Raw genomic sequence first — 25254 nt, 5'->3', positions numbered from 1 at the left:
ATGTATCTGATTATTACTAGTCATAATCGGTTGCACTTGGATCCTTGGTGCCTGTGTATGTCTATAAAGTCATCAGGTGGATTTCAGTGGTAATGTTTATCACCTCTACTAATTATCATGACATTAAATTTCCATGCTTCCTCCTCAAATATAATACATTTTAAAATTTTTGTTGATTTTTTTTTTTTTTGGTGTGTGTGTGTGTGTGTATTACACAGAACATCCCAAACCATCTCATTCAACTCTACACCCACTTCCCAGATGGCACCCTCCCATAGCCTCCCTCCCCCCACTAGAGACTTATACTCTGATATCCCTGCTCTTGTCTGCTGTGTTGTTGGCACCCCCAGCCATTCCCCACTACTTGTCCATCTGGTGAATCTAGTCAGCCTATCTAGAGGTCTTTGTTTTAGGAAGGTCAGCTGTTCCTCATCTAGCAGCAATCAGTTGTCAATATTCCTTTAGATGAGATTGGGGTCTGCTGTTTATTTCCCCAGTTCTATGCGGGGTTACTATCTGGAGTCCCTTGGGCCACCCTGGCCAACAACTCAAGAAGAAGGTATCTCTTATCTGGCATTGCTGCTTGTTATGGATTCTTAAAAAATTATATTGGCCCCTTTAATCTTTGGTTAGACTTTCCTTTTGGGTGTTTAAGGCCATACAGTTGGCCCAGATAAACCAATTTATTTTTACTCTTAAGGTCGTTAAATTTTTAAGAAGAAAAAGAAATACAGCAAACCCAATGTTTTCCAAACGTAGTTACAGACTCTAACAACAGGCTTGATAAATACTCACGAGTACTTCATTGGGGTCCTTATCACTTCAAACAGCCTCGAGGGAAAACAATTCTTGTTTTGCTTGTGAAGCAGGATCTTTGTAAGGAAATGTGTGTTTGTCTCCAACAGTTCGACATAGACAAAGAGGCTGGGGAAAGACAGATTTATCACCGCTACTGCATGGAGCGGGCCTCCGTGCACTGCGCACACGTGTTCACCACCGTGTCAGAAATAACAGCCATCGAGGCGGAGCACATGCTGAAGAGGAAGCCTGGTAACTTATCCCTGGGCTTGCCGCCTGCCTTTGGGTTGCACCTGACATTGGCAACCAGGGGGTCCTAACACACAGGTCGCCCTTGCTTAACTGCTGTGGTCTTACCCATGGCTGTCTTGCTTCCAGATACCCTTTGAGTGGCTTGAGCAGGTACCACAATGTGTGAAAGAAAAGAAAAATAGCAAGCCGGAAGCAGGAACCCACGCGCTGGGACTTTGGATTCTCTGAGGTTCACCCTGATCTTTGCACACCAGGAAACTCATGTCTCTCCTCCTCCTCCTGTTTTTCTGTCTATACTGTCCTTTTCTGAACTTACACACATGCTTTGCTTTTCCTCACTCTCAAACGAAGCTCTCCCTCGAGGCCACTGTGCTGTCAAAGATTCAAACCCTTTCGCTGCAGACACGGTAAGAGGGCAAACCGTGGCTCCCAGAGGCTCTTGTACATGGCCTCCCACAGTAGCTCCAAAATGTTTTTTAAGAAACTGCAAATTCAGGCCTATTTAATTGTTAATGTTCGTTGACATGCCCTGACATTGAAAATGACAGAGCCCATTCCATGTTCTCTCCAGTGTAATAGTTTTCTGGCATCTCTAATAGAGCTCCATCTTTTGGATTTTCAGGCAAACAATGAGTGAATCAAAAGCTTACTTGGGCCAGATATTTTTATATGTATTACTACATAGAAACATACAAAATTTATTTGCTTTAAAATATTTTATTATTTTTATTTTATGTGCACGAGTGTATTGCCTGCACGTGTGTAAGTGCACCCATGTCGTGCAGTGCCCTCAGAGATCAGGAGAGGGTGTCGGACCTCCTAAAACTGGAGTTATGGATGGTGGTTCACTGCCATGTGGGTGCTGGGAACTGAACCTGGGTTCTCCGCAAGAGCAGCCAGTGCTTTACGACCGAGCCGTCTCTCTTAGCCCATTGTTTTTTTTTTTTTGTTTTTACTGTAAAAATATTTTTGACTTTTTTCAAATTTAACATTTAAAAAGTTTTTGAAAACAAAGTACATTCACTCAGTAACAATGATACATTTAAAAATTATACAGTGAAAAAAAGAAGTTTCTTAGTGTTTTCCAATTCCTGACATGTTACTCTTTGAGGTTCAGTCAATATTCCCAGGTATTCTCATAAATTTCAAAATTGTGAATATCTTAAACATATTTCTAACAGTCTTTGCACTCTGTTGTTTTAATAGCTAGAAATGCTTGTTTAAAGAATAAAATAGACTTAGTAGTGCTTACAAAAACTACAGCCTGTAAGACTAATCAAACAATGAAAAACATAATTTGAAATTCTTATTATCCCTTCAATAATAAAGTATAACAACTTATTTTGGCATTTACATTGTTTTAGACATTATCAATAATCTAGGAATGCTTTAAAGTACACAGAGAATGATGCACATAGATTGCATGCCATTTGACAACATTTTATATGAAGGACTTAAGCATCCAGGGATTTTGGCACCTGACCAATTCCCTATGAGCATATGTCAAGGATAACTGTGCAGCCAATGTTCAAATGCTTAGCAAGAACTCATAAATACTAGATTTAAAGACCTAAAACATATCAAGAAGCCTGGGTCGACTTTGTGGAACTATTTCAAGAAATCAGCCTTTTAAAAATGTTTTTCGTAAATCTTTATTGATAGTTGCAGTTTTGGTAGACAGTAAGAGCTACCGAGAACAGGTTTACAACCATAAAATGGTCTTCAAAATCTTGTAACAAACTCGGGAATCTAGTTCAAATCCCTGTTGCAAAAATCTTCATTGTGATGAGAAACAGAACCCTCACTTCACAGTAAGAATTCAAGAGATCAAGTGGGGAAGCAAGGCAGTTTTAATTTCTCAGAACCAGGCACTAGCCCAAACAGGCAAAAATGGCTGACAGGCTAATTTGGCCAAAACAACTGTTTTTATTGTCTTGATTGCAATTCCCTGACCCCTCTATTCCCCACTAACTGGGTACTTCTGGGAGGTACAATCCTCCCAGTGTCTAGTACAGCCTCCTCCCCAAATCCCCACTCTATTGGTTCAGTTTACACTTCATCCTACCCTCTGAGGATGCAGATCCTTATCTAATGTATGTCCTGGGGCTTGAAATCACCTCTGCCTCCCTGATACATGGGCTCAGTCACTTAGACTGTAGTTTTTCAACTCTTAGATAAAGTAAAGGTGCTTAGGTAAGTATGCACCAGGTGCTGGGGAAGACAGGGGCCCAGTGCCTCCTGCTTAATTTGTGATCTGGTAAATGAGTCTTCTAAAGGACCTCTGGTATTGGTATTGGAAATAGGCTGTTCACATATTATTTCTTACAATTGCCATCTGCTGAATTTTTTGACATAACTTCGTCTTACTTTTCTTTCTACTGCCTATGGATGTGAGGACCCATACCATCAGTTCAGAGGAGACCTTCTGTCTCAGAATTTTAATAATCTCTTTCTTCTTGTAGAGGAACATGATGCAAAACCAAAACATCTCTCTATGCAACAAATCTTCTGAGCAGAGTCAATCCATTGTACTGGAATGAAAAAAAAAAAAACCCCACTATTAACAAGTTAGAAATAATAAGAAATAGACCTTTTATCATTTCAGCCTGTTATCATTCATTTTGATCAGGTGTTCCTGATTTCTTATTTTAACCATAATAGCAACTATGAAGTTAATGCGTTTTAAAGTCTGTGGAAGTTCAGAATAGAAATATCAATAGACATCAAATTTTACAGATTTAAGAATTCTTTTTTTGTAAAGGGGCACCCCTTCTCAGGAAGATGTTCCATGATTTTGTTTTGTGTTTTTCAGATGTGGTGACTCCAAATGGCTTGAATGTTAAGAAGTTTTCAGCAGTGCATGAATTTCAAAATCTCCATGCCATGTACAAAGCCAGGATCCAGGATTTTGTTCGAGGTCATTTCTATGGGTATGTTTTGTTTTGTTTTGTTTTTTAATAAAACAAAATGGGTTGGAGAAATGGCTCAACAGTTAGGAGCACTTGCTGCTCTTTCAGAGGACCTGGATTCAGTTCCCAGCACCCACATGGTGGCTAACAACCATCTATAACTCCAGTTCCAGGGAATCCAACTTTGGCCTCCACAGGCATTGCATAACACATCCTCCAATACATGGAGGCAATACACTCATACACGAAAAATACTTTTTTGAAAAGAGTTACAGTAGCCAGATGTGGTAGCACACAGCACTTGGGAGGCAGAGGCAGGTAGATCTCTGTGAGTTTGAGGCCAGCCTGGTCTACATAGCGAGTTCCAGGCCAGCTGGAGCTACAGGGAGACCCTGTCCTTTCCCAGTCCCCTTTGGTATTTGAATTCCTATTGTGCATTTTGTTACTGTTGCTCTGTCTCATTACAATTGCTTTGTTTTGTTTCAGTCATCTGGACTTTGATCTTGAAAAGACTTTATTCCTTTTCATTGCTGGGAGGTATGAGTTTTCAAATAAAGGAGCAGACATCTTCCTGGAATCCTTATCCAGGCTTAATTTCCTCCTGAGGGTAAGAAACACTGAGGGGCCCAAGGCTCTTGCAAGGAGGCCTTTCTGCTGTGGGACATGAAAAGCTTAGCTTTTAAGAGGACATTTGATTTCAAAGTATTAAAATGATAAACTCAGGCCAGCGAGATGGCTCAGCATGTAAAGTGGCTTGTAGCCAAGCCTGCCAATTTGAGTTTGATTCCTGGTAGAAGGAGAGAACAGATCACTGCTGTCCTCTACACACATGATGTGGTAGGTTTACATAGACACACACACATGTACACACACACACACACATGTAATAAAAAAACGTTTTAAATGATAACATCATTTTAAAATGACTCTGTCTACTCAGTTTACATATGGGAGTCATATGTCTTTCATTTATGCCTATATTTTTAAGTACATTTCTTAAAAAGAATCTCACATTATATGTGCTGTGTTTTAAGAAGTCATCATAACAGTCCTCTTCCCTTATAGGAATTTGTAATCAATTGAAAGATAGATATGGAAGTGTCAAGGAAGAGCAATATATTCCTTTTTAAAACCAGATGTAGCTTGTGCATGTGGTATTATAGCTAGTCATCCAATCACAGGCAGCTCTGACCTGGGCCACCCTTCCCATGTGAAGCAGTCATCAGAGGACTATGTGCCACAGGCTGCCGGCGCACTAGCTCCCTATAGAACAGGAAGACCCTGCGAACTCAGTCCCCCACAGCTCACCAGCCATGCCTCCTCTCCAACTGTCCATCTCTGAAGCGTCCCACTGCATGGACACATGAAGAAGAAGGTTCTTTCTCTCAACAGGAGGAAATCATTTTTGCTCAGAGAGTGGCCCTAGTGATTGATTTATAGCCCAATCCTAGCACATGAAAATATAGAACAAGAGTTGTTCTGGTTTCTTTCTATTGCTGTGATAATAACACTGACTAAAACCAACTTGGGGAGGAACGGGTTTATTTGGCTTACAGCACAGTCCACCATCAAGGGAAGCCAAGGCAGGAACTTGGAGCAGGAACCTGGAGCACAGACCATGGAGGAACACTGCTTGCTGGCTTGATCCTCCAGCCTGTGCTCAGCCTGCTTTCTTATACAACACAGGCCCACCTGCCCAGGGGTGGCACCATCCATAGAGGCCTGGGCCCTCCAACATCACTCAACAACTAGAAAATGCCCCCACAGACATGGCCGCAGGCCAGTCCAATAGAGGAAATTCCTCTATTGAGGGTTCTTCTTCCCAGGTTGTCAAGTTGAAAACTGACACCATCCAGCACAATGTACCACTGCCTTCTGGGAGATGTAGGCTGAGGGAATTTGTGGAAGAAGGACAAGAAAACATAGGTGTTAGATTTTTAAAGCACCAGTTTAGAGCTCGACTTTGTTCCTAACAGGTTGTGGGAGCTCAGAGAAAATATCACACTCTTCATGTCTTTTTCACATCAATAAAATAAAAAGGATAATCTGTGCATGATGGTATAGGGCTGTGTACAACTGTGTATTTAAAGTAACCCAGCCCAGTATCCACTGCTTCAAAATTGCTAAGGACATGGTAGGGCCTTTACTTTAAGCCTAAAACCCAAAATGTAACATATTGACCATCTAGATGTTTAATAGAAAAAGTGTAAAAACCTGTTTGTACAAGTTAATATGAGTAAAATTTAAAAATTAGAAGAAAATAAACGAATTAAAGAAATAAACCCTCATTAAATTTCCAATCTGAAATTTTAAAGAATGAATTTAAGCTGTTTAATATCAGCTCCCAGGTATTTTTGTAACCACAGGAAAGCACAGCAGCATGCCCTACTTTAAATGATCAATGCCTGGGGCTGAAAAGATGGCTCAGTGCTTAAAAGCCCTAGCTGTTCTCCCAGAGGACCTGGGTTCAGTTTCCAACTCCCATATGGTGGCTAGTAAACTGTCTGTAACTCCAGATCCAACACCTGCTTCTGACCTCTGCAGGCCTTGCATACAGGTGGTATATGTACATTCATGAAGGCAAAAAATTCATTAAAAAATAATAAAATGATCAATGCCATGGAAATATTTCATTGCTAAGTTTTCAAACTGCCAATTAACAAACCCTGGTTCCAAGTCAGGTTTAAATTAAAACTGAAGAAGCATAGAGAATAAAAATCTGCAGAGTGTGGGTCCTTGGACAGGACTCCTATACTAAACTTCACCAACCCAGGGCTCAGGGACCATTGCAGGAGAGGGGGTGGAAAGACGGTAAGAACCACAAGAGAGGACGTGCATAACCACATGGATACAGAGTCTTACGCGCTCCTAGGACCTTGTGCATATGAACTTACAGCAATGGTGACATCATGCACAAGATTCATGCAAACACAAGCAGACACAAACCCAGCATAGAACTGGGGAAATGGGCAGCAGGCCCCAATCTTAGCCCAAGCTCTATTGGGCAGCTGATTACTGTTGGCTGAGAAAGAGTTGATCTTTTTTAAGGGAGGGACTCTAGATAGGCTAACTAGACCCCAGCGGATGAACATGCACTGAAGGATGTCGGAGGACACTAACTTGACAGGCCTTAACGTAAATGACAGAATGCATGAAATTCAGCAGGGAGGGCTATGGGTAGGTGCCGACCGGGACAGGGGTATAAAGATGATTAAAATGTTCCATCTGAGACACACAACAATTCAACTAAAAAGTTCAATAAATAAAACTGAGAATATCCTGGGATATGGAAGCACTGTCCTGTGGCTCATAACTAAGCTTCTCTCATGACACATGAGAACACTGTTTTCCAAGTTTAAGGTCCACCCGCCGCGTGTTTCCTCCCCTTCGCTAGTTGACTCTGCTGTGTTTTCTTACCCCTCCTCAGATGCACAAGAGTAACGTCACTGTGGTAGTGTTTTTCATCATGCCTGCCAAGACAAACAATTTCAACGTGGAGACCCTGAAAGGCCAGGCAGTGCGGAAGCAGCTGTGGTAAGCTCACGCCCTGCCAACCTTCTCGGCAACAGGGGAAGGGAGTTTTGCTCAGTGCATGGGCCCGGAGGTTCGTCCTTGAGCTCTGCTGCTTCCATTTAATGTGATTACGGCACAGACGCTGCTGCCAATTTCTCTTCGTGTGTTCTCTGTTAGATTGTGTAATGCCTGTAACATGATGGGTGCTACTGGGAAAACTAACAAGTAAGCATAGATGGAGCAAAGACCTGTAGAAGTTTTTAAAAACAGGTTGAGGAGGCTAGAGAGATGGCCCGACTGTTAAGAGCATCAGCTGTTCTTGCAGAGGACCCTGGTTCAAATCCCAGCACCCACATGGATGTTAGCAACCATTTGTAACTCCAGTTCCAGGGGATTTGACGCCCTCTTTTGACCTCCTCGGGTTGCATGACACAGGTGCACTTACATGCAGGCAATAGATACATATACACCAAATAAAAATAATAAATAAAAATATTAAAAATAAACATGGGTTGAATATGCTTTACTCACAAAAATTAAAGACTATATCAAAGCAAATAAATGAATATAATGATTCCCTCCACACTAAGTCCAGATCCAAAATTTTTTTTTGAGTCAAGGTCTCACTATGTACCCAGGCTGGCTTGGAACTCACTATGTAGACCAGAATGGCCTCAAACTCACTGACACATGCCTCTGCCTCCCTGGTACTGGAAAGATCCAACAATTATCAACCAGTTCCCAAACTTGTTCCATCTATAACTCTGTTTACTAACCCCTCCTACTCTCCATTGTCCCCCAGTTACCTCCAGCAAAAATAGTTTCAGCTTTCTGAGGTGGCTTGAGTGTTCTGTGGCCTAAGTTAGTCTTGGAGTTTCTTTACCCAACCTAAATTGGCCAGTAGGAAAATAATAGAAGAGGTTATATAAACAAGGCTGGTAATTTCAAGGGATACTAATGAAACTACAGCATTGTCATGCCAGATGAAGAGGAAAGTTTCCATTCTATAACAATTAGAAATCTTCCTATGTCAAACAGGGACACTGTACATTCTATGAAGGAAAAGTTTGGAAAGAAACTCTACGATGCGTTACTAAGGTGAGTACTGGGCATAACCAGCATAGCAAGGGTTAACTATTCACACTTAACAATTTAGACACAATTGCAAATTTTGTTCCAAATCTAAAGGAATTCATATCCTTTGAAGATGTGCTGTGTCTTATGAGCAGTATTTTGTCTTTCATTTGACGAATACCAGTGAACTGCTTATACATATGAGACCATTTTTGTATATGCACGTAAGTTCTTATTCAGTGGAAACGCATTAGTGCATCACTCTAAAATTGAGGAAGCCTTTGAGTTCCAATATATGTATTAACTAATACATATTAACTACATAACTAATCAAATCTGTGTTAATATAAATATGTTGTAAAAACATTATTAAAGTAAATGAACTATATATGTTTGCCACAGTACTTAATTAGTGACAGTGGTTTTACTTTTTATCCATACTGCTTTCATCACAGAGGAGAAATTCCTGACATGAATAATATTTTGGATCGGGATGACCTAACAATTATGAAAAGAGCCATTTTTTCGACTCAGGTAAGGAAAGAAAAAAGTGTCCACCATTCCCTGTGATTATTAAAATCTACCTAAGTTAACATCAAACTAAGTCAACATTTTAATTTATCAGAATGAGGTAAAGTGGGAAATTTTTAGATCTGAGTACTGAAAAAAATATTCCTAATGTTTTTATTTATTTGGGAGTGGGGGTGTGTGGAGGTCAGAGGACTTACAGGAGTTGGTTCTCACTCTGTGGGTCCCAGAGATGGAACTATGGGCATCAGGCTGGTGGCAAGCATCTTTCCCTTTGAGCCATCTCACCTACCCAGAAAAATATTCCTACATGATCATGAGAATGACTTTTATATTCTTCTGTGAATGGTTTTAAGGGCTTCTTTTTTAAATCTCTTGAACTCTTTATTTCCAGTTACGGAATTGATTTTGAACTAATATATTCAGTTGAAAAACTGTCTACATTGTAATAATAAGAGCCTTCTAGAGTTTTCCAAAGGCATAGAATTTGCATCACAGTAGAGAAAATGTGAATATTCCTCAGGTGAATGAAATTATTATTTAAAATTCTTGTCCTAACAGTGATGTCTGCAAAAAATTCCAGTAAAATTCATCTTGTCTTAAGATTCCAAAATGTCTCAGATAAATCCAGAGGCAGTCATGAAGTCTAACACTTTTATACAGTGACTGCAAATAAGGAATAGTTCTGTTCACAGTCTGTGAAGAAAGTTCTGGAATCCTTTATCTTCCCTTGATGACTAACAAAACTTAGTCATCATAATCGGTGTCATCTCAGAGAACTAAATATATACAGAGACAGAACATGTCAACGGCCTCTTGTGGAAATTAGTCACACTTTCTAATTCGTTCTCTCACTGACATTTCCTTCCCTCTGTTTCCGCAGAGACATTCTTTGCCTCCTGTGACCACTCACAACATGATTGATGACTCCACAGACCCCATTCTCAGCACCATTAGACGCATCGGACTTTTCAACAACCGTGCAGACAGAGTCAAGGTAGAACTAACTGGTTTCACGTGGGCATTTTAAACTCATATAGAATAGAGTACCCTCAGAGGCTAAAGTGCTTGCTGTGCAAGCCTGAGTTCCATCTCCAGCACCCATATAAGAGCTGGGCATGGTGGTTCATGCTTGTAATCCCATGCAGGGTGGGGGTGGGGGGAAGACAGAGGCCTCCCTGGAGCTTGCTGGCCATCCATCCTAACTTAATGGGTGAGGACCAAGCCAATGAGAGACCCCGTTTCTAAAAACAACATGATTGACTCTTAAGGTTCAACATCAGAGGTTGAGTGCTGGCTTCCACACATACATGCACATAGTCTACATTCACATCCACACATGTGTGTACCCGCATGAATACACATACCCCCACATACACACATATACACAAAATTATATGGACTATATTTGGGAATTTATTGTAAGTTCCTCTTAGTTGTTTGAACATTTTCCAAAAAATTAAATCCTTCTAAAGAATGTTAATGCTATATCTTCTTTCAGGTAATTAGAATATGGTGGGTATTTTGTTATCAATTTTGAGGACTGAAACATGCTCATGAATCACACTCTGAGATATAACTCTAACATTTGTTTTCATTGTGCAATATTACCAATAAACACCAGGAAATTGCCTAATTTTAACCAATAAAAATATAGTCGAAAGCTTTAGTGAAGGAATCTGATATGAATTATGTTTTTTTGCATTTCAATTATATTTATTCATTTATTTGTGTGTGTGTGTGTGTGTGTGTGTGTGTGTGTGTGATATGTGTGCCATGGCATGCATGTGGAAGTCAGAGGACAACTTGCAGGGGTTGGTTTTCTTCTTCCATTATGTGGGTCTCGGGGATCAAACTCAGGTAGGTCGTTTGGCTCAGCGGCAAGCACCTTTGCCCTCTGAACTATCTCAACGGCCTTGAAAATGCTTTATTACAACAAATTCTTTTCATGTGGAGTGACCGTTAAACTTTTTTTCTTCACTCCTCCTTTTTCGTAAAACTTCTCAGAAATAAACCCAGTCTATTCTTAAATTCATTTCTTATCTCCCATTCTCTACTGGACATTACACACAAGTGGATTCAGTGGGGAGAGGCAAATTCAAGGGTTCAAATAGGGATCCCAGTTCATAGTGACAGAGTTCCTCAAGGCAAAGTTGCCTATTTCTCCCACTGGACAGAAATTACTTGCTGCTAGTATTCGTGACCGCCTATCTGTAAGCAGGTGCAGCTGCTGTAATAGACCCAAGGGAAGTGGATGGCTGAGTCTGTCGGGCAGTCTCCCTGAGGACAGTGTCTCTTGCACAAAATCTGAACTGTATTTCCACGGTCACCATGTGAACAAAGAAAGGTCAATCCTTAAAAACAGTCATACCCCCGTCTGGTTTTAAATCCCTTCCACTTATCCAGTTTTAAGTTTTATATGTGTGGGGCCCCATCTTCTTATCTGTAAAATGGAGACAAAATAGCTGACCCAACTTAGAGACTTGGAAGTAAAACAATTAAATATGAATGGGGGGAGACTGGAGAGATGCTCAGCAGTTAAGAGCACCGGCTGCTCTTGTAGAGGACTTGGGTTTGGTTCCCAGCATCCACATGGCAGCTGATAGCCATCTGTGATTCCAGTTCTAGGGGATATGATACCCTCTTCTGACCTCTTTGGGCATTGTATGGACAGGTGCACTTATATACATGCAGTCAAAACATACACATGTAAAATTAAAAGATAAGAATTTTAATTTAATTTTTAATTGAGCTTCTGTAATTTCATACAACAGTTCTTAATCAAATTTAGACTCCCTCCCCCATCCATACCTACCCCATCCTTCTATCAGACCTCATGTATGGGCAGTGGGCAGCACCAGTCTGGGAACTATTGGAGACTGATTGCTGCTGGGTGAGGGAGAGTATGACTTACATACTGGATGGCCTGACCAGACTCAGGTGGGCAAATTTACACTGAAGGACATCTGGGAACAAAGATAAGAAATTTTTTAAATATATGAATAAGGGATACATGTAACACTGGGCCTGGCCCATTGTAAATTTATAGTAAATGTTAGCTTTTATTAGGACCTCCATCAGTGAGTGGTTTTTTGGGAAAATGACAGAAGGACAGACTGGCCAGGCAGAGACAAAGCAGATAAAAAGGCAGGACACAGGACAGCGCGCGGCTGAAGTAAGTCAGTGGAGATAGATGTGCGTTAGACTCACAGTAATCACTCCACGTGGTTAAACTCATGAATGTTTTGAGGTATACAGCTGTCATTAACATACTGTAAGCACATACACAAATCAAAGCACAGCACCTTCTGGCATTTAGTATGCGTACATTAAGAGAAACTCTGTCCATTCAGAATTAGGTATTTTACTGAATTGGCAGAATTCTTTAAACGTTTGAGGACGATGTAAGCTTTTGCTAATACAGATTCCTATTTCATAACTTAAGTAAACATTTTCCCCTGGGTTGGAAGTGCTAAAAGTGATACAACGTGGACCAAATCCCTCTTTTTTTGGTGTTTGCCAAGAGGGTGCAGTGTTGCCGGTCAGATGACAGAAGGTGTTATCTGTCGTCTTCCTAGAGCAGGGCTTTGCACACAGTAGGCGTTCAGGCCGTGCTTTATCCACTTACTTTCCATGTTGTATTTCTCCTAATTGAATTAACCTTGGATTCTGGTTTTGGACATTGTACACTTTGATTTTCTCTTTAATTTACTCCTGGGATCTTTGAGATACAATGAAAGGCAGTAACAGCCTTTTGGATCAATGAGTTAACATTTAAGCCAGTCACAGCGGCCCACACCTGCAATACCTGCATGTGAGTAGAGGGGAAGGAGGCAGGAGGATTGTTTGTTACAAGTCTGAGATCAGCTTGGTCTAGGCAGAGTTGCAAGCTAGCCAAGGCTACACAGCAAGACCTTGTCTACAAACAAACAAACAAAAGTAAAGATTTTTCCATTAAAATGAAGACTGTAGATTATTTTTTACTTTAATTCTTGGCATATGATGAGATTATAAAATTATAAGGAAAACTAAAAATTAATAGCCTAGAGACCCTTGTTAAATCTCAGTTTCTATACTTCTAAAATTAAGATGAGGCGAGCATCCCTTTTATTTACCTAGAATGAATACTGCTAGGATTAAACAAGGTGTTACATGTGAACACTCTTTATACCAAGCGATACACAAATGCTAGGATTATTGGCACATTTGAAAACTAGAGATTTTTTTTCAAGTCATCCCTTTAATTTTTTTTTTTTTGGTCTTTTTGAGACAAGGTCTCCCTGTAGCCTCAGCTGTCCTGGAACTCACTATGTAGACCAGGCTGGCCTTCGACTCACAGAGATCTGCCTTCCTCTGCCTCCCAAGTGCTGGGATTAAAGGCGTGTGCCACCACTCCCAGCTAAGAATAGGTACTTATTCTGTGAGTTAAAAATGAGAAGAGTGGCTTGCTTGGTCTTTGTTCTCTGTCTTTTTCTGCTTCATTTTCCTTCTAGAATACTTCTAAAGCTCTTGGGTGGGGCATGTAGGTTACCCTTGTCCATTACCCATGCTCTTTTTGTTTGTGTTTGTGACAGAGCCTTGCTTTGTAGCCTTGACAAATCTGGAACTCACTATGCCTCATGTAGAGTAGGCTGGCCTCGAACTTGCCCTGCCTCTGCCCCTGTCTCTGGCATTCTGACATTATAGCCTGAGCCACCATGCATGGCTAAGCTGTGTGCTCTTAATCCACTGGTGTCTGCTGTGTCTGCGTGATGCCGATTGCCCATGAGGCTGTGCATCTGCTCTGACAGGTCCAAATGCAGTGGTATATTGGTAGCTTGAAGCTGGCCATGATGGGAACATTTACAGGCAAACAACGGGCTGGAGAGATGGTTCAGAGGTTAAGAGTACCGGTCGCTCTTACAGAAGAACCGGGTCCAGTTCCCAGCACCCATGTGGCAACTAACAATCATTCAGAACTCCAACTCCAGGGGATTTGACACCCCCGTCTGGCCTCTGAATGACACAGGTACACTTACACGCAGGCAAAGCACTCATACACATAAAATAAAAATAAATAATTTTTTAAAAATTAAAAACAGAAAATAGACAAACACTACAAATGATAGTTTCATTTACAGTGTATTGATTTCTGGTTTAAGAAAATGGTAGAAAATTATAAATAATAGAGATTAGATTTCAAAGTGTTTTACTGTAGCCATTATGTTGTGTCATACAGTTTTGTCCATTGTTTAAACATGAGTACCCAAGCTGAGCAAGGTGGGGAATGATTGTAACTCAGCACTTGGGGGTGTGAGTCAGGAGGAATACAAGTTCCAGGCCAGCGTGGGCTGCACAGTGAAACCCTGCCTCAAATAGAATGATGACTCTAAATAGCCAACTCAGCAAAGTCACTTGCAACACTGGTAAGCCAGTGAAGTTTGGACAAACCCCTCTGTTATCTCCTTTTTCCTCATTAGCTAAATAAATCAACCAAGGTTTACGTCAGAGCGATTCTCAGCCACCAACTGAGACAAGATGGTTATGAATATGAATTTTTTGGCAAAAAGCAACAAAACTACTTTGTGAGAATACACTTTCAGTAAGGAATTTTGAATGCATGTTTTATTCGTTTATTTATTTTATTTTCATATGCATTTGTATTGTGCATGCATGTGCGGGTTCATGCGCATGTGTGTGCACCTGCATGTGGAGGCCCAAAGTTGACATCGAGTGTCTTCCTCAGTGACACTCTACTTTATTTACGTGGCCTTATGCTGAACCCAGAGTTGACAATTCTTGCTAATCTAGATAGCCTGCTAGTCTGGGGAATCCCGTCCCTCCCTCTGAGTACTGAGATTACAGGTGGCCGCCCCCCCAGTCTGGTCTTTATGTGAGTTCTAGGGATCTAAACTCCATTTCTCACACATTTGTGCAGCAAGCTCTTTCTCCATCCCACCATCTCCCCAAACCTGTGTGTACATTTTAATAGACTTTAGAGCAGTCTTTGGTTTCCCTTTGCCCCATATCCCACACATGCACCACCTCCTCTCTATCAACATCCTCAGAGAGTAGCCCATTTACTCCAGATGATGAACCTAAATCTGTACATTGTTATCATCCCAGAGCCAGAGCTCATACTGGGTGAACCTTGACATGACACATTGAGTTTAGACAACTGAATAATGACGTAAAGTCATCTTTGTAATATGACATGGGATAGCTTCACTGCCCTAAACACCCTGTATCCTCTGCCTACAAGGCTCTGTCTTCCAACCAAATTTTGGCAAGCACTGAAAGTTCTCTTTTCTAGACTACATATAATCAGCGTGATGCATTCGGAAGTCCTTTCTGATTGGCCTCTTCCTATGCACTTAGATCTCGCCTTTTCTTTTAGGGGCTTGCTAGCTTATTTTTCTGGCATGCTGAGTAACAGTCCATTGTGAGAGTGTACTTCAAATTATTTGTTCATCTTAGGACATTTGGTAGCTTCTAAATTCTTACAATTTTATGTAAACTTATATGAACAACTGTGTGCATATTTTGATATATACATTATTATTTGGAAATTGTATGCTATACAACACATGTTTAAATTTTATGATAAGGGCTAGAGAGATGGTTCAGTGGTTAAGAGCACTGGCTGCTCTTGCAGAGGCCTCAGGTTCAATTCCCAGCACCCATGTGGTAGCTAACAACTGTCTGTAACTCCAGTTCCAGGGGAATCTAACTCTCTCTTTTGACCTCCACGTGCATTGCACAACATAGGCACACTTAAATACATGCAAGCAATGCACTCATACACATAAAATATAAATAATAAATAAAATATTTATGATATATTGTGTATAAGTAGATGCTTACAGTTTGGTTTTCAGCTCTTGAACATAAGCACACCACTGCACATAGGTAGGCCATGATAAATGTGTACGATTTTCCTTTGAGTGAAATGGGATTTTGAGCAGGGAGTGACTGACATCTTTAAGGGACACATCAGCTATTGTGTTGAATAGAGACCCTTGTGGACTAGAAGCAAGAAAGTGTGGCAGGAGGCGGTTGCCTCTAAGTGAGGGAAGATGCTGTCTTTAGTGAGGCCTCCAGTATGATCCAGTCTGGACGGGATTGCTTGAACACCTACTTGCTCTTCAGATCCATTTCACTTGAATAACTCAAACACGGGATCATGGCAGAGCGGTTCATGCCCCTCTCCTGCTCAAGTTGGGGACAAATTGATAAATATAAGTCAGGGGTGAGCAGTTGAAGTACCAAATGCAACTTATATTGAGGAACAAGGTTAGTGGAGGATGCAGGATGTGGTTTAGGGTAGGAGCAGAAAATTGGCAGGCTAATTTCCTACCCTGCAACCCAAGCTTTGAACCCAAGGGAAATGGGAAATGTGCAGAAAAGATCCTTTTTGTGACGGAATGCAGGGAGGAAGAAAGAGAAAGCTAAGCAAGCTCTTTCCTTTCTTTGCTTCTTTTCCTCCCTCTACCCTTGACCATGCCTCACAAGAACTCTGCAGAACTGTGATAAGCCCTGTGCAGGGTTTTTGCTTTGTTTTCTCCATTAGAACTTTCTCTTTTAGGTGATTTTGCATCCGGAGTTTCTATCCTCCACCAGCCCCCTCTTACCCATGGACTATGAAGAGTTTGTCCGAGGTTGTCATCTTGGGGTGTTTCCATCTTACTATGAACCCTGGGGTTACACTCCAGGTATGTGACATGTGTGGATGGTGGAGCAATTCCGATTTCATTGCTTATGACTTTATGTGTGTACGGAATGTTAAAGTTGAAACGTAACTTCTACTAAGGCTTTAGTTTTTTTCAGTTTGTTTCAAAAATGGTTTTGATTGGACCCATTTCAGGGGTCAATTTGATGCTTTGAAGTTCCAGACTTAGGAATAAGGACAAAAATTAAGTAGGTATGTAACAGCATGGTTTGCTATATTTTAAGCAGGTGTCCAAGTTATTGCCTCATTGTGTTCCAAAGAGAAAAAAGATTATTTTAAGGGTTGTATATGCTTTAGTTATCTCAACTCATCCCATTAATGTGAAGGAGAAGCTGAATGCAAGCAAAATTAGAATGAAAGATGATGATCTACCAATGTAGTTCTCTAAAATCTACTTCAGAAGAATCCTTTCCAAAAAGAATTAATGGACTTGTTTCATTTGTAATAGGTAGCACAATCATGTAGTTAAAGAAACAAATAATAAAAGAAAAGTTTGTGCTACGGGTTGGAGAGACGGCTCAGTGGTTAAGGGCACTGGCTGCTCTTGCAGAGGACCTGAGTTCAGTTCCCAGCACCCACTTGGCAACTAACAACCATTCATAAGTCCAGTTCTAGGGGATCTGATCCCTCTTCTGGCCTCAGTGAGCATTGCATACACACGGTGCACTTACATATATGCAGGCAAAACACTCATACATATAAGATAATTTTTAAAAATATAACTCACTTTTTTTATTTATTGGGTTTTTTTGTGTATCTCATACAGAACATCCCAAACAATTGTATTCATCTTTATACCCACATCCCAAATGGCACCCTCCCATAGGCCACCCCCCCCCACTGGAGCCCATATACTCTGTCATCCCTGCTACTGTCCACTGTGTTATCAGTGCCCCCAGCTGTTCCCCAGTGCATGTCCATCTGCTGAGTCTAGTCAGCCTACCTAGGGTCTCTTGTTTTAGGAAGATCAGCCCTTCCACATCCAGCAGCAATCAGTTCCCGACATTCCTTTAGATAAGATTGGGGTCTGCTGATCATTTTCCCAGTTCTATGCTGGGTTACTGTCTGGGAGTCTCTTTTAATGGGAGGGAGGAGGGAGGGTTATACAAGGAAGCTTGGGGATAAAGGGAAAGAAGGCACTCAAGGGAGGAGAGACCATAGGAGAAGGGTATTATTAAGGGAGAAATGGGAAAAATGGGGGAAACCATGGTGGAAGGGTTAGACACTGAGAGACATAAATAATGCCTAGCTAGTTTTTTTTTAAAAAAAAAAAACAGAGGGAACCATATTAATACAACAACCTACTGACAAATAATACACACAACTAGAACAAGGAACAAAATATATGTCTAGTCAAAGTTTATCTGAAAATGTTTGGGTTTTGCCCAAGCTTTTTCTATGTAGCACATGGCAATTAAAAGTACCAGACTGGTACAACTAACCTCCTTGCATGTTTAACAGCCATACTTTGAGGCCTATACTAGTCTGGTCAGAGGGACATAAAGGACAGTTTTGCCCCTTGCTCCCCAAGGTTGACTAAGTTCCAGGGGACTATGGAGCATCTCTCAAAATGTCCTGTAACTGTGGTGAGTCACCTGTCCTTTTGTTCAGGGAGGCCATGGAGACCCCACCAGATGGACTTGAACCAGTGTACAGTCTATCTAAGATAACATTTTTTAAAGTGTAAAGATATTTTTTAAGTTTGTACTGAAGAACACTCTACATCCTTGTCTCTCAAAAAACAGGTGTTATATCAGAGCCTGGTGTTTCAGTGGTAGATAGGCATTGCTACCAAATGACACCATACACTGAGAAGCCCTTCCACCTTTGTGTTTGTTTTTAAATAGAGAATTCTCAGATCTGCTATTTGCTATTTTATTTTTCAGTCCTTAAGTAGTATGGTTACCATTAGCAACAAGAATGATGGATTTGTGTCTGACATGTCTGAAATCCCCAAAGAGAAGCACAGACTAGAGGTGTAGCTCAGAGGTGGGACATGTTCTGGGAATGTGCAAGATCCTAGTTGCAACCCCAGTACTACTAAGTAATGCACAAGAAGAAAATACTTTGAATGCATTCCAGCTTTGAACACAGTCATGACTTTCTTGCATCTTATTGGTGATAAGGACATGCTTCCTGATGTAGGTAAAATTCCATTTATTATTTTAAAACAAAATGTTCAGGACATTTTTATTTGTAATTCAGGGGATAAATTTTGCCTTCTGCATCTTGGTGTTGTCATTAATTTACAGCTCAAGTAAGAGGCAGTAGAGGTTGGGGAAAGGGAGAACAGTAGGTTAGATTATGAAAGAGAAGAACCTTCCTAATATCTGTATTCTTATCCCAGCACTGAAGTATAGAACCTAAAATTCTATAAGGAGAAGATACTATAATCCTTATAATGCAAGCAGTTCAAGGGCCCTGCATCTAATGGTAAAGTCCTATTCTGCTGTTCGGGGTTTGTTCTACCAAGGGTAATTTGTCAGCAGCAAAAAGATCTTAAACATTTGATAGCAAAAAAATTATTTCTTGAAACACAACGTAAAGATTTATTTATCTAGCTCCTCTATCTCCCTTGTAATACTAAAAACTGCTGTTGGTATCAGTTCTGCTTCTAAAAGTGTTGTTTCTTCTTGTGAAATGTCCACAGAAATATTTAAGTTGTATATTTAATAAAGCATTTAACAAATCACACATTTCACTGATGAACTGAACACTGTTATTCACCCCTGTTCCTATGAGTTCTAGTGCAAAGCTTAGGTTTCTTGTAGGAAGAAGTATTGTGGACAGAGGCAGAAACAAACTCAGGAATAAGTGAGGGAGCTGGGAAGATAGTCACAAACCTATCAGCTTCCTTTCCACCAAATCTCATTTTACAGGACCCCAAATCATAGCAAGACAGAACTAATGTTCTAAGACAAAGGCCAAAGAAGATGTTAGCGGGGATATCGATAGGGGTAGGAAGTTGTGTGACACTTTGATCAATGAGTCTCTCTGTGTTTTACATTAACCAAAGGAAATGTGTTAGTGACCTTTCTGTTACTGTGATAAAATACTCTGACAAAAACAGCTTAAGGGAGGAAGAGTTCATTCTTGGAAAGAGTTCATTCTTGGCTCACAGTTTCAGAGGGGTAGAGTCTGCCACAATGGGGAGACATGGCAGAAGACCAGGAAGTGTCAGGAAGGGACAGGAAATGACAAGAGCAGGAAGGTGACCAGTACCATGGCATCCGCACTGAGGAAGCAGGACAATAATAGGAAGTGGGTCAGACTATTAAACCTCAAAGCCAGCTCCCATAGATGCACTTCCTCCAGCAAGGCTCTACCTCCTGAAGGTTCCACAACCCTTCCAAACAGTGCCACCATCTGGGGACCAAGTGTTCAACCACATGAGCCTGTGGAAGATGTTTCATATTCAAACCACAAAAGGGACTTAGTGATCCTCTAAACTCATACCTGAAGCAAAAAACAAATCCTCTGGTGCTATAAATTTAACATTCTCATATTATACAACTTTCTAATTTATTTTTAGAATAGTGTTATATGATGCTGGTTTAACTACAGAAAATATTCATTAAAGTCAACCCTGTGCTTTGAGAAAGCCTAATAACCACTTACTTTGTTAATTTTATTCAATGGGCATATACTAATAAATACTTCCCTGGCATTTTACTACAAAGTATATTAATGAACTGCTTAGTAAGAAATTATTAATTAATAATTAATGAATTATTTAGTAACAAAGAAAATAAGGATTTTTTTTAACCTTCCTTGGTATTTCAGACAGAATCTTGTGATTATACAGATTATGTGAATTTTTCCCAGGAGGAGTTCCAGAACTTTCACCAGATTCTCAAGGGGGTTGAGAATCCCCACCTACATTCTTTCCCCTACATCCCCCCCAAAGAAGAAACTGAAAGAGCTGAGCCAAGAAGAAATACTTGTGGAGCAGGACACAAAACTGTGATCAAAACTGTACTATATCATGAGTAATGAGTCCACCTATTTCTTCACCATCTCTGCTCAACAACCAAGAATAATTCCACAACTAAATATAAATTCTTTGTTAAAAATGTAGACATGGGTCTGGAGAGATGGCTCAGCGGTTAAGAGCACTGACTGCTCTTGCAGAGGACCCAGGTTCAATTCCCAGCACCCACATGGTAGCTACATACCATCCTTAACTCGAGTTCCAGGGGAATCTGAAGCCCTCTTCTGACCTCCACGGCACTGCACTACACGGGTTCATTCACATACATGCAGGCAATACACTCGTACATATAAAATAAAAATAATAAATTTAAAAAATGTAGACATTGGGTCAGAGAGATGGCTCAGTAGTTAAAGAACTTGCCACAAAATCATGAGGACCAGATTCAGATTCCCAGAACCCAATAACTGCTGGGTGGGTGTACAGCTCATGTGTGTTTCCATGCTGGGTGGGTGTGCCCACCCACCTGTAATTCCAGCCTCAGAAAGCAGAGACAGGGCCCTCCAGATCAAGCTGGCTGGTTAGACTAGCCATAGGGTGAGCTCTGATGGACACTGCTCCATGAATAAAGTGGAAACCAGATGGAGTCAGATTCCTGACCTCAACCTCAGGCTTTCACATGCTTGAATGTGCCCACATGGGTGCCCACACACACGCAAGCACACACATACCACATGCTCGCTACCTACACACACAAAAATGGGAAAAGAAAAAAAAAAGTAGATATTTTTGAAAGAAGATTTTTAGAGGCGTCTCAGATATTTCTGTGGGAAATAGGTTTTGATCAAAATGTGGAGGAAGGACTGCAGGAGTGTGAATGTCCTGAACAGGTAAGACAGTAGCAAAGATGTGTGCAGAGATTTACAGGATAGAATTTGGCTGTGTTCAAACATAAATAGTTTATCCCTTAAACTTGCCCTGCAGAGTCCTTGGTTCAGAATGGAAACAAAGAATAACAAAGTAATGAGCTGGACTTGGGCAGCCCGCACAGCAGGAGGTCCCAATAAGGGCTGCAGGACTGGGAACCTGGCCGTGGATCCCAGCTCTACCCAGTCGTCTGACCTTGTGAAGAGGGCAAGTCCTGTCACTTCCCTTTCTTCATCTGTCCAAGGGAAATAATGCTGGCCTCATTCCAAGGAGAGGATGAGACGATTACATGTTACTAACACACATGAAGGGCTTAGTACCTGGCACAGAGTCACAGCTGATACTCTTAGGGCAGGCAGAACATTTCCTGCTGTGCGTGCGAAGACATAGGAGCTGGTCTGAAGCCTACTCTGTCCGTTTCTCTGGCAGCTGAGTGTACCGTGATGGGCATCCCCAGCGTGACAACAAACCTGTCCGGCTTTGGATGCTTCATGCAGGAGCATGTAGCTGACCCTACTGCATACGGTGAGATTTTCCATCATTAACCCAGCCGGGCCACCTGACCTCGTGCCAGCAGGGCTCCCGAGCTTCACAGGGTCAAGTCTAAAGCTATCCTGATAATGGAACTAGTGTTTATACTTTCTCTTATAAAAATTAGATTCAAATATGCAGTCCATAGGAGAATATTGTTAAAATGAATATATTTCCTCAAAGAATTGTAAAAGCACTCAACTTGGACAAACTTTATCTTTATTTCTTTATTGTTATTGCTATTATTATTAGGTCTTTTTAAGGCAAGGTCTCTCCATAGCCCCAGCTGGGATTAAAGGCATGAGGCCCCATGCCCAGCTAATTTGTTTTTGATTGTGGCAGTAGTTTTTTCTTTCTCTCTCTCTTTCTGAAGTCCTCGAGATATTACAGGAGCAGTGGTCTCAGAACGCACATACTGGTCAGCCTATACAGAGCACATTTATTCTTTTAATATTCCAATGTAGTGCTAGACGGATGGGTATTTTTGTTCCAGTAAGCTCCACATTATTGCCTGTGGGTTGGTGATGATTTTCGGCAATTAGAAGGTCATAGAAGACAGAAAACTTGAATGGGAAAAAGATAGATAAAGAGAGGACAAGCAGGCGAGGCCGGGCCGGGTGATGCCCGCGTTTGGTCTTTGGTGAAGACAAAGATAATAAACTACAGGGAGGAGGATGTTTGGAGCCCGTTCCAAATGGTTTTGACTTCGGTGTTCTTTAGGGATCTACATCGTCGACAGGCGTTTCCGCTCTCCTGATGATTCTTGCAATCAGCTGACTCAGTTTCTCTACGGGTTTTGCAAACAGTCGCGCCGTCAAAGAATCATCCAGAGGAACCGCACTGAGAGGCTCTCGGATCTTCTGGACTGGAGATATTTAGGCAGAGTAAGCGAATTTTTCTTGAACACAGAGGAGCACTTTAAGAGCACTGCGTGATGAAAGTGTTGTTTCTAGTTACAAACTGTAAAATCAACTCAGTATGTTAAAGTCTCAGTGAAGGGTTCTTGTATTCTGTAACTGAACACGAGTTCAGTTAAAAAGTTTGAGAATCAAGAAAGTCGTTACATTTAGTTAGTCCACTCATAAGTTCAACTCCATCAGGACAGGAAGAATCTGACATGTGCTTAGCTTGAGGCATCGCAAGTAGAAACACTACAGGAAGTTGAGAAAACATCTAGAGCAAAGACCTCGCTTGTTTTTATGAAGGGAGATAATGTGATCATATTCCTCATCTATAATATGGGGTGGAAATGGCACCATTTCCCAACATGGCAAGTAGGAAATGCCTCCATTTAATTGTCCAATAGGGTGTAAACACCCAGATGTCCATGTGCCTTAGAACCAAGTGATTTAGTACTAAAGAAAACGATCTTGCTTTCATAAAATATACTTGCTTGCACATTGTTGAACCCTCCTGGTCAAGAGATGCAGCCATCTGCTATATACCTACCTATGCCCAATAATTCAGGCACTCTATACAACCTGAGTACTTAATGTTACTACCTCATTTCAAGTTGAACATAGGAAGACAAGGTTATCAGAAGTTCTGTTCCCTATGTAGACTCTGGCCTGAGTGGATTAGCATCTAGTGTTTCTAGAAATTTAGTGCTCGAAATCAGTGTTTTCGGTCATATTTGTGCTCAAGTCTGAGCTCAGCATGGCCTGTAGAGCACCTCAACTTTTTGTGATATTCCTTTGTGTGTATATTGACAAATAATAAAACTATAGATTGTTATTGCTTTCTTGATTCTCAAACGAAGGATGCCCAGATTCTGCAACTTTAAATAGACAGCCACGTGTCAATGTGATGCACAATATATTAATATATTACATGATAACCCATAGTCTGAGTACAATTTTACATACCTGTTAATATTTATGTAGATTAGAATTTAGATAGCTAGATGATAGATTAAGTGAATGAATGGGTAGGTAGATGGATGGATAGATGAACCATCTTTCAGACTTGGGAAAATAAGACTTTTATAACTTAGTTACTATGATATCTATTTTTAACCTGTGAATCGGCTTTCTGTCAATAGTACCACCAGCATGCCAGGCACCTGACACTGAGCAGAGCTTTTCCAGATAAATTCCATATGGAGCCCATGTCGCCACCAACGGTAAATATTTCATTTATTAGTTGTTTGTTTTGAAAATGAAATTTCTTATTTGTGACAGTTCTAATAATACCTTTGAATCTGGAAGTAGCTAAGCACGCTAGTGTTGTACTTTCATAGCGTTGACTCAACGTGAAGACTGTTCAGAGGCATTCACAAAACAAAATGTCTGCAAGTCCCTGATTTATAGTTAACCTGTGATACAGGATGAGTAAATGACTAATTCACATCATTGGAGAAGCATCTCTACATTACAATTCTCTAGGCCTTAGTGCTTGGAGCAGCTGTTAGGCATCTGTTCTTCTACAAGTTGTTCAACAATAAAGTAGGTGAATTAACAGAAGGCAGATTTGCTATCCAAGGATGTGTTTAAATATAGACCGACCATTCTGCAAGGCTGAAACAGAGCAAATTCAAGTTCAGAGCAGAAACTGGACCAGATGGGTAATCATGATCCATTCAGCCTGGTCCCCAGGAATCTTCTTCTAAAGTCCAATTAAGCATTTCTATCTATGAAACTACCACAGTGCAGAATGCCATCAGATTGATTGGGAAAGATGGAAGACAGGAAACAGCCTGAGGCAGTGTAACCCTAGGACTTTCTCTCTAGTAAGATTCGTGTTTTCTTTAATATATACAGTGATCCAAGAGCTAAATTTCTATAGTCTTACATCTACCAAGTATCAGCCGAAGAGTAAGAAGATAAGATGTACAAGGTGTATCCAACTTTTTGACGTTGCAATATGTCATTTATAAAGTTCACACTTGAAAACTGTGCGGTTGAGCTGCATTCTTTTTTAATATTTTATTTATTATTTTTATTTTATTTTATGTGTATGTGTGTATTGCCTGCATGTAGGTAAGTGCACCCGTGTTGTGCAATGCCCGAGGTCAGAAGAGGCTGTTGGATCCCCTGGAACTGAAGTTATGGACAGTTGTTAGCTGCCATGTGGGAGCTGGGAAT

General features: G+C 40.8%; 1 protein-coding gene across 2 annotated transcripts in view; it reads left to right on the top strand.

Moving 5' to 3' along the window:
- The window catches only part of Gys2 (glycogen synthase 2), a 53377-nt gene that overhangs the window by 24090 nt on the left and 4033 nt on the right, over positions 1-25254 (top strand). For both annotated transcript variants that reach the window (XM_029555238.1, XM_008851597.2), the window contains 11 exons: positions 906-1050; positions 3863-3980; positions 4446-4566; positions 7387-7493; positions 8511-8570; positions 9002-9080; positions 9958-10071; positions 16639-16765; positions 22070-22165; positions 22892-23055; positions 24213-24293. In XM_029555238.1, coding sequence (XP_029411098.1) covers positions 906-1050; positions 3863-3980; positions 4446-4566; positions 7387-7493; positions 8511-8570; positions 9002-9080; positions 9958-10071; positions 16639-16765; positions 22070-22165; positions 22892-23055; positions 24213-24293 — 1212 coding nt within the window. The remainder of the gene's footprint in view (positions 1-905; positions 1051-3862; positions 3981-4445; positions 4567-7386; positions 7494-8510; positions 8571-9001; positions 9081-9957; positions 10072-16638; positions 16766-22069; positions 22166-22891; positions 23056-24212; positions 24294-25254) is intronic.

Source organism: Nannospalax galili, unplaced genomic scaffold (assembly GCF_000622305.1).
Source record: "Nannospalax galili isolate Female #2095 unplaced genomic scaffold, S.galili_v1.0 scaffold1086, whole genome shotgun sequence".
NCBI lineage: Eukaryota > Metazoa > Chordata > Mammalia > Rodentia > Spalacidae > Nannospalax > Nannospalax galili.
The sequence above is the reverse complement of the archived record's forward strand: the minus strand, read 5'-3'. Positions and strand labels throughout refer to the sequence as shown.